At 41.6% G+C, this 16762-nt stretch overlaps 1 protein-coding gene across 8 annotated transcripts in view; it reads right to left on the bottom strand.

The window, feature by feature from the left end:
- Positions 1-9438: 9438 nt before the first annotated feature.
- BCAP29 (B cell receptor associated protein 29) overlaps positions 9439-16762 on the bottom strand; it is a 40353-nt gene continuing 33029 nt past the window's right edge. For all 8 annotated transcript variants that reach the window (XM_070617176.1, XM_070617172.1, XM_070617177.1 and 5 more), the window contains exons 7-8: positions 15467-15567; positions 9439-11565 (exon numbers count right to left, since the gene is read on the bottom strand). In XM_070617176.1, coding sequence (XP_070473277.1) covers positions 11533-11565; positions 15467-15567 — 134 coding nt within the window. In that variant the 3' untranslated portion in view covers positions 9439-11532. The remainder of the gene's footprint in view (positions 11566-15466; positions 15568-16762) is intronic.

The following is a 16762-nucleotide window of genomic DNA, read 5'->3' as shown; positions in this document are numbered from 1 at the left end:
TTTCCTTTTCTATTTAGTTTGCCAATTTATCTTACACCTGGACCTTGTAAACCATTTGCTGGACCAGTTCAAACCGCATTCAAGTAATAAAAATCAAAAATTGTTTGGAAGACAAAAGCCAGAAGGAATTAGTAAGTGGAATTATAATCAAATAGGAAAGGTGTTTAAGGAGGCTGAAGAAGAGATTCCCACTGGTATACATCTTATTTAAAATCTTAATTAGAGTTCTGGAAAAGGCAAAGTCATATGCTAATATAATGTTAATATAATTACCTTAGGAACGAATGGAAATCCTGATACCAGCTGAGGACCAATAGAAAGAAATCGAAATAAGGCTTTTTGCCTTCCAAAGAGCTCATAATGTATCCTAAGCATCTCATTAATGTGAACAGTATTTCCAGAAAAGTAAAACAAGATTCTTAACTCAGCAATATTGATTCCTTTTTTAAAAAACTTTAACCTTACTTTCATCAGTGTTATAATTTAAGGCATTGCCTTAAATTCCAGGGTGAATACGATAAATAGCAGTCCTCAGCCCTTGCCCCATTCTCCCTTTCCCAAAGGCAGCCACGTGCAAATGCTTTGGCTGATTCTTTGATATATATGTCCCTATCTCTAAAGAATATTCACGCACGTCTGTTTATCTTTTCACTTTTCTTACTACGTGAGATGAGGATTTAGCATTCTTTCCTGTGTTCCCACTGTACCAAACCTCTGCACACTCCCCATTGCTCCATCTCCCAATACGGGGTCACAGTTTTCGGGACATTCATGGTGAGTGAGTCACATTAGTATAATTGGGTTTTCTATTCCGAATGGAGCTATGTGGTAAGCCACCATTACTTTTTATTTCCTAGGCTTTTTTTGGTGTGCCCTTGAGTTTTAATGGTCTTGTTTTTCCTTTTTGGCTGTTTATTTCTTTTTTTCTTTCTTTTTTTTTTTTTTTAAAGATTGGCACCTGAGCTAACAACTGTGGCCAAGCTTTTTTTTTTTTTTTCATCTACTTTATCTCCCCAAATCCTGCCTGGTACATAGTTGTATATCTTAGTTGCAGGTCCTTCTAGTTGTGGCATATGGGACGCCACCTCAACGTGGCCTGATGAGCGGTGCCATGTCTGCGCCCAGGATCCAAACCCTGGGCCGCCGCAGCGGAGGGCGCAAACTTAACCACTCGGCCACGGGGCTGGCCCCCTGTTTATTTCTTTATCTTGTATTATTTGCTTAGTTTTCTATGACCAGTCATACTCATCACCATCTAACTCAGACCCTCTTCCAGCATAATTGACGTCTTCTTTTGGCACGTTCATTTTGTTCAATGTGTTCACTCACATCAGGTATTGGATTAACTTCATCTTCTTGAAAAGGCATCTCCCAGATCTGCCTGAGCTGCGTTGTACCTAAAAATCTCCGTTTGCATTCCCCCATGGGTTCCCTCTGCCTCTCCCCTGCACTGATCTCCTTTCCTTGGTCCCCAGCTTCCTCTTTCTCGGTTTACTCACATCCTCCATCCTCCAGCTCTCTGAGAAAGGGCGTGTGGGAGGTAAAATTTTTGAGAACTGGCAAGCCTGAAAATGTCTTTATTCATTACTCATACTTGACTTATAACTTGATTAATGAGTATAGAATTCTGGGTTGGAAATCACTTTCCCTCAGAAGTTTGAAAGCACAGTTCTCTTGTCTTCATCTTCTGGGGTTCCTTTGGAGAAATCTGAACTCGTTTGGATCCCTTAACCTTTGCATGTTTTCTCCCTGGAAACTTGTAGAATCTCCTCCTTGAATCCAGTTCAGTGTGTGGGTGTATTTTCAGGCATTGTGCTGGGGGTTCGGTGGGCCTTCCTCCTGTTTTTTCCTAAGGGCTCTTCTTCATTTTCTGAAAAAAATTTTTTATAGCTTCCAATTCGAATTTCACGGGTGTATTGAAATAAGAATCCATGACTTCTCTGAAGACATTAAGAGTTTAGTTGTTGTTATTTGCTAATGTAGTACTTTTCTCCTTCCTGCACACTTGCTATTTTTACCGCACTTTTTTTCTGTTTGTTTTTTGGTTTCTATTTTTTTCTTTTTTTGGTGAGGAAGATTGTCGCTGGGCTAACATCTGTGCCAATCTCTCTCTATTTTGTATGTGGGATGCCTCCACAGCATGGCTTGATGAGTGATGTGTAGGCCCACGCCCAGGATCTGAACCTGCGAACCCCAGGCCACCGAAGGGGAGCATGTGAACTTAACCACTACCGTTTTTCCATATGAGGGTCTTTTCTCAGATCACTTCATGCTTGATTGCCTGCTCATAACTAGAAGTGAGGCCTCAAGAGTTGCCTGGAAGCTCTGAGTGGGTGAGAGATCCTTACGGTGAGCTGGCCAGGCGGTTTGTTGGGGAAGCCATGATGTCAACGCTCATGTCAATGTCATTAGGTTTTCCCTCTTGAGTCTGATGGATTCCTGCCTGGAAAAAGACTTTGGTCTTCCACCTAGAAGTAAGGAACTAGCTGCTGTCATTCCGGGTTGAGGAAGAAGTTGTGCAATTAGTATGCATACATCACTTGCTTAACTCCTCTGTGTTCTGTTTATTAAAAAGAGCTTCTGGCCCCAGCCCTGTGGTGCAGCGGTTAAGTGCGCATGTTCTGCTTCAGCGGCCCAGGGTCCGCCTGTTCAGATCCCGGGTGCGGACACGGCATCTCTTGGCAAACCATGCTGTGGCAGGCATCCCACATATAAACTAGAGGAAGATGGGCCCAGATGTTAGCTCAGGGCCAGTCTTCCTCAGCAAAAAAGAGGAGGATTGGCAGCAGATGTTAGCTCAGGGCTAATCTTCCTCAAAAAAAAAAAAAAAAAACCTTCTGCTTTACCCTCTTCAAAGAGGAAAATTGTCTTCTGCTGGGGTGGGGAGGGTAATCACCCAGCAGTCTGGAGGAAGAGAGGGGCATCCAGGGATCTAACTGCTTCTCAAACAGCTCTCAACCCCCCTCCTTATTTTTGGCAGAAGGATACCCTTTGCCAGAGTAGTTGGTGCCACCAATTCCTGCACCTAGATTGTTTGGTGTTTTAAATCAACTTCGTGCTTGGCTTTCCTGCAGAGGAAATAGAATTCGTTCTTCCTCAGTTCTGCTAAGTCTGTACCCCTCTTTCCTCTGCTTTGTAGCTTCCAAAAAGTTCATGCTGTTTCTTCTCATGCTCGCTTTTATCCTTGGAGGTTTTTGCCTTTAAAAACTCCCTTTACTGTACTTTTAGTGGAGGTTGGGAAAGAGTAAAAGTGTGTGTTCAATCAGCTATCTTTTGGCAATTCTGTTTTCTTTAGGTGAAAATCCTACATCTGACACTTCCTAGTGTTGGGAGAGTTATGTGCCGCCTTCATTTGGAAAATCCAAAGGCAGCAGCAGGCCCTGGGCATGGGAGCTCGGAGGACCCGCCCCCTTTCAACGCTGAAATGCACAGTTGTGCTTTGGCTTCCCTCACAGGTAGGCTAATTGAAAACGAAAATTCCCCCTATTGAGAACCAATGAAAAGTTATGGAAAAGCTGATTGCAGAAAGCATTTTCAAAAGTACTCGGCACTCAAATAATTTACTCACCGTGGTGGACAAAATAACGACCTCCCAAAGATGACCCTATTCTCATCCCCGGAAACTCTAAGTATGTTAAGCTACATGGCAAAGAGGAATTAAGGTAGCAGTTGGAATTAAGGAAGCAAATCAACTGGTTTAAAAATGAAGGGATTTTTCTGAATTATCTGGGTGGACACAAGAGTGGACAAGGGTCCTTCAGTGTGAAAAAAGGAAGCCAAAGTTCAAGGTCAGAGTGACATGTATGAGAAAGACTCCACCGGCCATGGCTGACTTTAAGGATGCAGTGGGGCCAGGAGCAAAGGGATGCAGCCAGCAAAGGAAGGCAAAGCCGGAAGAGGCAAGGAAACAGATCCTCTGCCAGAGCACCTGCAAGGCACCAGCCCTGCTAACACTTTGATTTTAGTTCCATAGCTCTTGTTTTAGTCTTCTAACCTCCAGAAGTTTAAGAGAATAAATTTGCATTATTGTAAGCTGCTGAATTTGTGGTAATGTATTACAGCAGCCACAGGAAACTAGTATACTTAGTATAAAGTAAAAAAGTAGCTGTGATTCATACTCCTTTAAATTTTGACGTTTTCAGTAAGTCGATTACACTAACTTTCCCTCCCGTGTCTTACCTAGAGGCAGATTCACACGGAATTACTGAGGTTTAAGCTTCGGGCCTCTCGAGAATACTGGGGTACCCTCGGAAAACTGGGGTTGTAGAGTGTTTTAGGTAGAAAGGAGTACAACCTTTCAGGGTACAACCAGGAAGTGTTCCTGATAAATGGCCCAAAAAGACCAAAGACCTTAGAAGACAGGGATCTTGGTCTCTAAGGTCCTAGCAATTTGTTGTGATTCCTGTCCTCATTCTGAATAAATTCTCATGTTCAAACCTAATTTTGCTTTGGTAATTTTATATTCTTTTTCTCACAGAGGACTTCCCAAACTGTAGCCGTTCTAGGGCCCCCAAACCCACAGATCCACCCCTGCCTTTACCTTTTTCTTTTTTAAAAGGAGTTAAAAAGCACTCTCGCTCGCTCTCTCTCTCACACACACACACATATACATATTTTTTTTTTTTTAAGATTGGCACCTGAGCTAACAACTGTTGCCAATCTTTTTTTTTTCTGCTTTATCTCCCCAAACCCCCCCGTACATAGTTGTATATCTTAGTTGTGGATCCTTCCAGTTGTAGCATGTGGGACACCGCCTCAACGTGATCTGACGATCAGCGCCATGTCCGTGCCCAGGATCCGAACCCTGGGCCGCTGCAGCGGAGTGTGTGAACTTAACCACTCGGCCACGGGGCGGCCCCACGGGTATACATATTTTAATCATCGGGAAAGGAGAAAGGAACTGCAGTTAAGCCTCAAGTGGTTACTAAAGCATCCCTGAGCCAGGCCCTCCCACACCATCAAATCAGGATTCGAAGGGAAATACATTAGTGCCCAGGAATAGGAACTTACTAATACTTTAAGAAAGTTGGCCCAAATTGTAGCTGATCCTGTCATAGTCTTAAGACAACAGGACACACTCTAAAGACTAGGAATGGGAAGAGTCATCTGGAGAGAATCTGACACAGTAGACTTGAATTCAATCCAAACAAGCAAATGTTTATTGTATTCCTCAGTGGCCGGGCACTGCTCGTCCTGGGTGCAGGGAATGCTGCTCATAGTTATCAGGAAAATTCATCCTAGACTGGCCCATAGGACATTTGCATTACATAGAACTGGGGGTTCCACTTTAAAAAAATATTTACGAACTCTCTTTTCAGATTATCTTTTTTTGTTTTTTAATGGGGCCAATTTACCATTGGATACCAGTTTTTGTCTAGTGTTCAAAGTAGCTTACCGCCAGAAAAAGTTCCTTATGCGTATTACCTCACTTAACCCTCTCAGCAAGTCCATGAGGTAGAAGCTTAGAATCACTTTAAAGATGAAGAAGCTGAGACTCCAAGTGGGTAATCAATAGAGGAGATGGGATTTGACCCCAGGTAGGCCATGCATGTAATCACCACATTCTATTGCTTCTAGAGCACTTTCTGTCAATGGGGTTCTCATGAAATGTCCAACAACAGGGTTAAATAAAATACTCTGTGTCAGAGGACAGTGGGTCTCATCTCCCTCTGCTGCCCTCACACACCGCATGGTCATAGCACGGTCCCACAACTAACACTGGTTACCTGGGTCAGTCATTCTCAATGGTGGTAGTAATGGACTGGGCATATGAGTTTATGTAATTTGAAAAAACTCTGACCCCTCAGGTGATGTTCATATGAACAATTGGAGGTAGGTTTTCCTATGGAGAATCCTTTTCCAGAACAATGTTTATTGATGCGGAGGGAATAAAAGCAGGTCACAAAATAGTATGTATTGTATGGTCTCATTTTTGTAAATAATTCTATGTGTATGAGAACATTAAGCAAACTGCTAACTGTAATTTTCTTTTGTAAATTCTATATTGTCCACATTTGCCATGTTTGGTGAGACAAAAGTTTGTTTCAAGACAGAAAAAAAAAAAACTTAAAAGAAACCTTTTCAGGAGGTAAACCTCCGTGGAGGGTTATTTCAGGAAGCCGTTGGCTGAGAAGCAGCAGTCTCGAAATCATTTGCGTTCCAGGAAACGGGCAGCCCTTGGAAGAATGAGGATGAAATTCTTTACCATGGGTGGTGCTTCGGGGAGAACAAAGATTTCTAAAGGAGCAGTACAGTCTGGAGAATCTTGACTACCTGGGAAGGCATCTGGTTTAGGGAGGCAGAGCCAAATCTTCAAGTACATTCTTGCTCAAATTCAGGAAAAGGGGTGATTATCAAGAACAAAACCCTGGAGAAAACTTAAGTTTTTCCTAATCTTGTCACAATTACACCTCCAGCTCTTCTGCACTGTGTGTATACATAGGATAACTGAATGCTCCTCTGTTTGTGTGGTGTTTCTTGGTGAACTTCTTTGTGGTGAAGGTCACGGTAAAGAGAATGAAGAAGAGACCAGGGGTCTACTTCTCTTATAAACCCTTACAGTGTGAAATGCACAGACATTGTAGGGCTCATTACATGTTGCTGATGGACTAATAATGGTGAAGTTAAATATAAAAAGCTGAATGTGCAGAGAAAGTAGAGGATATAATTTTAAATCACAATCCTAACATAAAAGGTAGGGAAGATGAGATGAGACCCCACAAGTTAGGAAAGAGAAAGAAAAAAGGCTGATGGTTTTGCACTATATAGGACAAACATATTTTTGGCTTTTTATCCAGGTTTAGGCCATTAACAGAGACAATGCATTAAAAATATCTGGTGTCGTTTACTTATTCAATTATTTATTGAACAGCAGTTCAGGAGAGGTACAGCGCTCCACGGTGTCATGGACACAATGTGCTTCTATCTTGTGGCTCTAGCTTGCACGGCTTCAACCTCATGATCTAAGATGGCACTGCTGTTTTTCAGGCAGCAGGATGGAGGAAGAAGAAAAATAATTCCTACCACGTGACATTCTTTCCCATTTCTACCTACAAGGAGACTGGAAAATATTGTCTTTATGCTTGGCAGCTGTGTGTAAAACAGCAGAGTATCTAATACCACAGACGAATGAAAGAATGGGTATTAGGGGACAACTGAGTGCCCTTTGCCACAAGCATCTATTGCAGGGAATCTCAGCTGTGGCAGAACCGACATTGTAGTTCAGGTAATTCTTTGCGGGGGGCTATCCAGTGCTTAGCTATCCAGAGTTTAGCAGTATCCCTGGCCTCTACCCACCACTAGCATCGCCCTAGTTGTAACAACCAAAAACATGTCTAGACATTGCCAAATGTCCCTTGGGGACATCCTCCCCACTCCCTGTTGGGAACTTTTCTACTTGTGTGTAGGAACTGTTAGTCACTGGGCAGGGGACAAAACCAAACCATAAATGTGGTAATTTCAGATAGTGACAAGAGCTGTGATGAAAATAAAATGGGGTAAAGACGGACAGGGTTGGGCTGCAGGATACACTGAGGATGTAAAGGCGCTGAGATGGGAAAGAACTTGGCTTGTCATAAGAATCAGAATGCAGGGGTGGTAGGCAGGGCACGTGGACTGAGATGAGGCTGAGAGTAGGTGGGAGCCTGGTGAGGTCTTGGGGGTTTGATCTGAAGTGCAATGGGAGATAATTGGAAGCCTTTAAGCAGGGGATGACACGATTTATGAGAGCATGTACCTAGGAGAAGAATAAGAGAGAATGCTTAGAGGGAGACCAGCAGGAAGTTGTCACAGTAGTCCAGGGAAGAAACGATGATGGCTCGGTTTGGCAGTGGCAGTGGGAATGGAGAGAAATATGGTTGAAGGAGGAAAAGGAACTAAGGCATGGCTAAGGCTATCTTTGATTCTTTGATTCACCCAAATGGCTAATGGAAGACCAAGGGGTGTGAAAGGGTATCTATTTTCTACACATTGTGAGATTCAGTCCAGCGCATTACAGATGTGACTTGTATGAGGAGTTTCCTGTGAGTGCTGTCACAAATTACCACAAACTTGGTGGCTTAAAATAACAGGTTGATTGTCCCATAGTTTTGGAAGTCAGAAGTCCAAAACCAGTTTCATCGCAGGGCCATGCTCCTTCAGGAGGCGCCGGGGGAGACTCTGTTCCCGGCCTCTTCCAGTTCTGGGGGCTCCAGCACTCTAGTCTCGGCCCCTGTGGTCACATTGCCTTCTCCTCTTGTGTGTGACAAGATCTTCCTTTTTTGGTTTTTGTTTTAATGTCATCATGTATTTCTTATTATTTTACTGAGGTCACACAAGTTTATAAACCTCTTTCTTATAAGGACACTTGTGATTGCATTTAGGACCCAGCGAGACGACTCAGGATAACCCCTCCACCTCAAGATCCTTAATCACAGCGTTTGTCATATAATGTAATATTCACTCTTTTGCCACAGAAGAGAATATTCCCAGGTTCCAGAGATTAGGACGTGGCTATCTCTTGGGGGGAGGCGCGTTTTCACTTCAGTAGTGTTGGAAATCACTTCCGGCCACAGAAGGAAAGATTAATAAAGTCATATGTTTGTGTAGAGATAGAGGTGGAAAACAACACTGAAATAATAAAATGCCATTTAGTAAATTGATTAGAGAAAGAAATGATAAAAAAAAGGTTGAATTTTCATAGATGGAGTTTCAACAATTCTAAGAAAGGTAGGCCCAAGGGTAAAAACGTTCAGAAGCGCTTCATGGACTTTATAGACAAATCATTCTAGATATTAAAGGCAAGGCTTAAAAGGATTGCTATATTCACACTTTGTGTGGTGTGCACTCAAATGCAAAGTGTATCCCATGTCAGTAGGGCTGGGAATGGGCCGCCCAACTGGGGTGGGACACGGATGGGACAGTGAGAAGGCAGCGCACAAAGGAAGAGGAATGCAGAACCAGACCAACTCACAAAGGTAGAGCCAGACCACACGAGCAGGCACACCCAGTGGCCGTGGAACCACTGGGAGGTCCCAGGAGGAAGCTGGAGTGCCACTGCAGGCAAGCTGAGACCAGCACCGGAACCACAAGCACAGGTGTGTGGAGATCCAGGCAGGCTGGGGACATCGGGAGGGTATCACAGAAAGTAGTCAAGACTCCAGGATCTAGCTGGAGTTCAGGGTAATCTAGTTACCAGTACTGGGGCCCAAGATAGAGCTAGACGAGGAATGAGGATGACTCACACCAAATTCCAGAGAGCTTAGCCAGACCTTCTTCAGCGCTACTTCCTGGAGTCCAGGAACTCAAGGCAGGTGTGCAAAGTAGGGAGAGTCTGACAAAACTACAGACTCCAAAAGAAAAGGGCAGGAGTAACACTGCTGTGTTCCAATCTCTAATACAGCCTAGAAGTCATTTATTGCCAACAGGAAGGAACATAACTTAATAAGCAGTATAGCTAAATCCATGGAATACATGTTTATTTATAAGAGGATTTGCTCAACACCATCATCAGCAAGAGAGTAATAAGAACTAACAAGCCCGCCTGGAGAGGCAGTTTGGGACGGTGCTCAACTCCTTGGTTCCAAGCCTGCCTAGCACACGGCAATAACCTGTTTAGCAAATTATAGCTACTGTGTGTATATACTAGTGTAATATGCTGGGCAACCAGGATCCCTGGATTCTAGACCCAAATCCTGGCCTTGCATCTAACTCTCCATGCTATCTTGGGAAAACTGCACAAACTTTTGAGGTCTCAGCTTGCAGATCTGTAAAATGGAGAGGCTGTGCTCTAAGACTACTTAAATGTACACTTTAAAGTGCTTTCTGGGAGTCTTCCAAACCCTCATGCCCCTCAAAGAGCACCCAGCCCTTCCCCTGCCAAGCCCTCTGCACACCTCTGAGGTTCACCACGTTATCTTAGTTTATGTAGGAATCCTGACTTAAATGTTATTATGCCCATCTTGGAGATGAGGAAATGGAAGTCTAGCAGTTTGAACAGTTTGTTAAAATCACCTGGCTAAATTAACAGTGAAGCAGGGATTCGATTTCAGTTTTGTGAGTTGTAGAGCTGTGTCTTTTCCGCTCTTCTGCGTGTGATTCTGTCGTTAGGCCTGATTTCTGTACAGCAGGCGGGGGTCACAGATGCTCAGGATCTCCAGGCCCACACGGCGCTCGCTCTGGGTTTTCTGAGACTCTGTGCCGTCGTTTGTATAGTTCTCTCCTCGTTCAGCACTCCCTTCCTTGTTATTTACGGCCTCGTCAGCCCATATGGTATCACTCCCAGTTCTCACTCCTCTTAAATGTCTCCTACATGTCTGTTTTCTAGCAGTAACTCCCGATTTTTATCTGAAATAAAATTCCTATGTACTTGCTCATTTCATCCACTTTACAATGAAAGAAATCAAATATGCATGAGGTTGGTGCTAAAATGATAATAAACAAAGGATGAAACAAGTATCAGGAAAGGAAAAACTCCAGTAATTATTTTCTATTCTCTTTTATATTTAGGTTTTTACGAGACAAGGAAGATGATTTTCATCTAGACACTGGAACAACCTGAATCACATTGATATTACAATCATTATCATCTTCCAAAGGAAAGTCTAAATGAATATTTGAGTGGAAAAATAGTATTTAATACTTTAGCTTTTAGAATACAGAAACATCTGAGAGAAACTGTGACACCAGTGTATGCGTATTTGAGGTACTATCTGTCTAAGTGTGCGTTCCCAGCAAGGGGAAACACCGCTGTTTGGATATGTAACACACGAACTCTCTAAGTCAAGAATTCCACGTTGCTGTAACATAGCTTCAGTTCAGTGCTATGGCAGCTATGCAAATAGATGTAAACTCCGCTACTAGATGAACTGGACAAGGTAGAAAACTTACTAATTATGCATCATTAACACAAATGTCAACAAAATCCATACAACAGGTGCAGAAGCACAGTAACAAAAATATAATTATCAACATAGCTGTCTTAAGAGAGTAAACCACAGCATCATGAGGCTTAAAAAAAACAACTAAGGTCATTGTTTTGTTTGCTCTTTCTGTCTCTTCCTTATAAATATAGTGGCTAATTCTGAATGTTTATACTTATTTAATTTCCCTATGAATAAATTTGCTCACATTGAATACTATGTTCAAATACATCATCATCATCATCTGATTAAATAGAATATAATTATTACTGGAAACTCATCAAAGATTTTAAGGATATTAATGGTTTCATGCAACTTAAAAATCTAATTTTGGAAGTAACTGGCTAACGAAATTTTCCTTTTATTGGTAATAAATTTGCTGTTACTAAAGGTTTTTACCATGCTTATATTTTTCTTAAGAGCTGGAATATAGACTTTACAGTATATCTGAAACACCATCAAATATTGTGATAATGCCGTTATGATACAGCCATATGTGACATTAAAAAATTATTGGTCAGTCATAGACAGTACATTTTTCTGAACTGAATTTTAAATTTAAGTTTTCTAGAGGCTAACATGATAACAAATTTATCATCTTGACACGGCGTATCACAATCTTCTTTGATAAAGTTCACAGGCCTTTCTTGTCTTTTCCTGAACGATCCTGTATGAAAAAAATATGACAGGTAGTTATAGCAAAGAGTGAGAAAGAGATTCATAGAGATGACAAGGAATTTTAAAAAACATTCTCCTTTCTGTGTCTAGTTATTAATTCTGAGAATAATCAAATGTGAAAATATAGATTGAGAAAGCTTCAAATTTAAAAAACTACACAAAAACTTTGTGGGTTTTACTTGAAAAAAATGTCTAGAGGGGAAAAACAACACTCTTGATAAGCTCATTTTTTTCCTGCCTTAATCTACTTTGCTTTTGTTTCACAAGTTATACTAGGAAAACAAAATTTCTAAAATTCCCCTCTTGCAAGCCCAATTAAGATTTCTGGCAAGGAAAGAATAAAGGGAACCAAACAACCCAGATGGGTGGCTTTTTTTTGGTCCTTCAGATATTTGCCAATAGAACTGGCTCCTCAAATTATACTCTTTGCTGATCACAGTAAGATGATTATAATACATCATTTAAAACTGGAGGAAAATGGGATAGAAACTACCCTTAAGAGTTCATTTGAACTAAGAAAGCAAAAGTCTATACTGAGAAGAAAACTGTCCTCAAATGGAGCTGTGGGGTCAGTGCTGGTACGTGGGAAGTTCATCGCGCTCTTGTTTGGGCTGAGCATTAATGCCTTCAGAGCAGCTTGAACAACATTAAGCAACCCAATCAGAAGACAGATTAGAGGAGGAAATTTGAATGCTAAGGTACCACTTTCACATGTTTACACATATCTTACCACTTTAGATAAAAATCAAAGCTTTAATGGAGCTATTCTTCTGGACAAGTCTCTTAAGTGAAGAGTGATTTTCCAAAATGAAAGTTAAAAACTACAGGTGCTGACGAGTTTATGCTGCCAATAACCCCCGGTTAATTGTTTTTTCTTTTCTAGAAGGGAGCCAGACCAAACACGGAAAGGCAAAGACCACAGGGTTTGAAGAGACTGTTCTCTGATGTTTATTTAGTGCCCATACCAGAGAGGGGACCAGAGGGGGAAACCCAAACGGATTTAAAAGATGCAAAGTGGGATCCGTTTACAGTAAAGAAACCAACTTTCCCCTCTTCCATCTTTGTTTCCTTAATATTTTAACAGCCCTTTATTTAATGATTATTTAAAGTAAGTCAACTATGTAAATGAGAAAGCTAAGTTTCTCAAAGAACCTTAGGATATAATTCAATTACTAAGGTTGGTTTGGCAATAGAAGTAACATTCACAAAGGACATCTGATACCGCTTTTTCCTGCAGACGGTCTACAGTAATCTTTCGCTTCTCAGGCAGAGTTCAGAAGGTGAATATCAAAGTGTGAGAGTCACTTTTAAGAAAATGGTTCTTATTTAACGACATCTAAATCTCAGAATTTTATACAGGGTCTCATACTGGACAACGGGGGCTGAGTAGGTGGATGGGAAAAAATGTGTCCAATCAAGAAATAACTAGTAGCGGGGGGCTGGCCCCGTGGCCGAGTGGTTAAGTTCGCGCGCTCCGCTGCAGGCGGCCCAGTGTTTCGTCGGTTCGAATCCTGGGCGCGGACATGGCACTGCTCATCAGACCACGCTGAGGCAGCGTCCCACATGCCACAACTAGAAGAACCCACAACGAAGAATACACAACTATGTACCGAGGGGGCTTTGGGGAGAAAAAGGAAAAAATAAAATCTTTAAAAAAAAAAAAAAAAAAAAAAAGAAATAACTAGTAGCATCTTATGGCTGTATAGAGTTTTATAGTTTAAAAATATTTCAAGTGCTTTCTTTTACAGGATCTGGTTTAATGCTCATTAGGTATTATAATCCTCATTTAAGTAATGACGAAGTCAAGATGCATGATGTTTCAAATATTTCAAAAACCTGGATACAAGCAGTAATTAGATCAAGGTCTAAATGTGCTAGTGAACACGCCCCACTCTCAGCACGGCACTTGGCATATCTGGGATGGGGTCATTTTTCAAAGAAACAGGTATAACAACTGCTTTCTTGTGAAGGAATTACTCATAAAAGCTTTTTACTTCCTTTGTCAAGAACGCGTAAGCTCCAAGCTGAAAGTAGCTTTATTTGGGGGAAAGGAAATGGGTTGAGGGACTCTAATCTCGTTGTCCCATACACTCTTCAGGGATTACGGAATCATTAGCTGTTACCACAATGAGGACATTCAGCAATGGCCAGAAGAAATTCAAGAAATATTCCTGCTTCTCCTTTCTCCATTCAGGGACCCAAACGTTTCTGACACCCTGGCAAAGGCCACTGTGTGGATCCTCATCCTTGTTGAGTACATCCTGGCATCACAAATGGGACGGAAAAAAGTTCCATTTCTAGGCAGGAGACTTCTAAAGTGTTTCTTTACTTTCCATGGTGAATCTTGAAGGATGCCATGGAGTAATTCTCATCACGCCATGGTGAAGTCAGCAATTTCAGGATCTCTCTTTTAGAGACGGGGAAAGTGTGGCTTACCGAAAATCGAACTACCTTTTCCAGACCACGTGAACTGAGGTCTTGGCGTCCTGGCATTGGAGGATACAGGGTACCTACCCCTCTCTGGGTTGCCCTGTCTTTTTCTTGCTATTGTCAAAGTACGTTAGTTAAATCAAACATGCAACTCAACTGGGAATTCCAGATTAAAAACATGCTTTGGATTCTTGAATGGCTCTAAATCAAGGCTAAGGTGGCTGGTTGGGAATAAGCCATTCTTTTGGTAAAACTTCTACAGAGGAATTAATACTGATGATGATGATAATTATCATAATAACTCTCATTTCTTGAGTGCTTACTGTCAGCCAGGAACAGTGCTCAGCACCCTACACATTCTATTTAATTCTCCCCACAACTCAGTGAGCCAGGTGTTACTGCTATTCCCATTTCACAGATGAAGAAAAGTGAGCTCCAGAGGGGTGACTCAACCTGTCTGGGATCACGAAGATAGAATGAGAGTTCTAGTTACTCCAGGTCTGTCTGACTCCAGGGCCTAAGAGTCTAGTGCCTGGCTTGCCTCATGCCAGGCACAGTGCTAGACTCTGGAGACACAAAGACCATTAAGATGCAGGTAAATGAATCCTGCAATGGGGCTTCTAGAATAGTGAAATAATTACAGAGCCATAATTGCTAAAAAGTCCTGACTGAGAGCCACAAAGTCTGCCAAATTCTGAACACAAGCCCAATCTGAAAGCTGAAGAGCATAGATCCCCCATCCTAGAGGAACTGGGAGGTCCCAGGCTGCCTTGGGAGTGGTCTCTTCCCCGAATTCTCCCCATCCATGGTCAGAGTGTGTCTGGGAAGTCAATTCAGGTTAGGAGCTGGCAGCCCAACAGGGAAGGGAAAGACAAGTCCCCCGTGGACAAATGCTGGGACTCGACTCTTGCTGGACTGGAGGGGAAGAGGAAGAGAACCTGTGGCCCCTGACTTTGTGGCTTTGATAACAGAAAGGTTTTTTCCATTTCCATCTTTCACATCAACTTTGGAGGTAAGTCATGTATTTGAATGCCATAGGCTTTTTCCTAAGATGTTTAAAACAGTGGGATAAAAGGAATAGTGTGAGGTGGAACTTCAATTTTTGGCCTTATTTTGGCATGAAGATAGGAAATATTCCAAATGGCAAAACTAAATTTTTCCAGAACCAGTCTGTTTTTCAATGCTGTCATTTTTGTGGCTCAATTGTTTTCCTTAAAATTTCACCAAAACTAGAAGGCTATAAGTTAGCATGTCAGTAATTCTCAACATTATGATTATCTTTTATTTTCATGCAATGTTCTAATTTTCACCCTTTAGGTAAAAATCTAGCTTCCTTAATCATTTAACAAAGCTAGGATTAAGTACATCCTCTTGACCTAGGGAGGGCAAATAACCCAAATAGTTGACTTAGGTAATCACTATTTCAAAAAATGTAGGCCCATAAAGTGGATGTCACCCACCTGAAGCTTTGAGTGTTCTTTCAGGAGTCGGTCGTATTCTTTTGAAAGTCTCTCTGATTGCATCTTCAATGTCATCACGTCATTTTGTGCCTTAGAAAGGGCTAGAAAACACGGAATAGAATTTTTAAAATTTTTTTTTGAAGTAATTTCGAATTTACAGAAAAGCTGCAAGACTTCAGTAGAGAACTTCTACGTAGCTTTTACTCAAATTTACCAACTGTTAATGTTGTGGTACATTTGTTATTGCATTCTCTCTCTCTCCACACGCACACAATTATTTTCTTGAACCTTTTGACAATAAGTTACAGATATCATGCCCCTTTACTCTTTAATATTTCATTGACTATTTCCTAAGAACAAAGGTATTCTCTAACATAACCATAGTATAGTTATCAAATATAGGAATTTGACATCAATACTTTTTATGTAATCTACCATCCATATTCCAATCTTGGCAATTGTTCCAATTATGTCCTTTTTATCATTTTATTCACTTCTAGTCCAAGATCCAGTTCCAGATCACATATTAGCATTTAGTCATCAAGTCTCTTTAGTTTCCTTTAATCTGGAATAGTTCCTTAAGCATTCCCCCTGTGCTCTTCTCCCCCATCTTTCATAACATTGACATTTTGTGTGCATGTGTGAGGAAGACTGGCCCTGAGCTAACATCTGTTGCCAATCTTCCTCTTTTTTCTTAAGGAAGACTGTTGCTGAGCTAACATCTGTGCCAATCTTCCTTTATTTGATGTTGAATGCCATCGCGTCCAGGATCTGAACTGGTGAACCTGGGGCCGCCGAAGGAAAGTGTGGAGACTTAACCACTATGCCACGGGGCCAGCCCCAACATCGACATTTTTAAGAATACAGGCCACTTTTTTTAATAGAATGTTTTTCATTTTGGTTTTGTTTGATGTTTCCTCATGATTAAATTCAGGTTATGCACCCTACTTACACATAAGTACGACAAAAGTGATGAACGTCTCTCAAGCTATCACATCCAAAGGCCTGCCTGCCTTTCACTGGGATTTCCATTTTACAGTTATTTTCCTGCTTGTAACTAAGAAGCAATATGTGGGAAGACAAGTGAGACTATGAAAACATCCTGCTCCCTGTCAAAACTTCCCCCATATATTTAGTATCCACGGATAATTCTTGCCCAAACCAATCTTTATGACAACGACTGCGAAATGGTGATTTCCCAACTTCACCGTTCCACTCGCATTTATCAGTCAGCACTCTACTATGAAGAAGAGCCTTTCTTCCCCTCTACCCATCTAACTATCTGCCTGTCTTCAG

The sequence above is a fragment of the Equus przewalskii genome, chromosome 4, assembly GCF_037783145.1.
Source record: "Equus przewalskii isolate Varuska chromosome 4, EquPr2, whole genome shotgun sequence".
NCBI classification, from domain to species: domain Eukaryota; kingdom Metazoa; phylum Chordata; class Mammalia; order Perissodactyla; family Equidae; genus Equus; species Equus przewalskii.
Note: the sequence above shows the minus strand (reverse complement) of the source record. Positions and strands in the feature narration are given on the sequence as shown.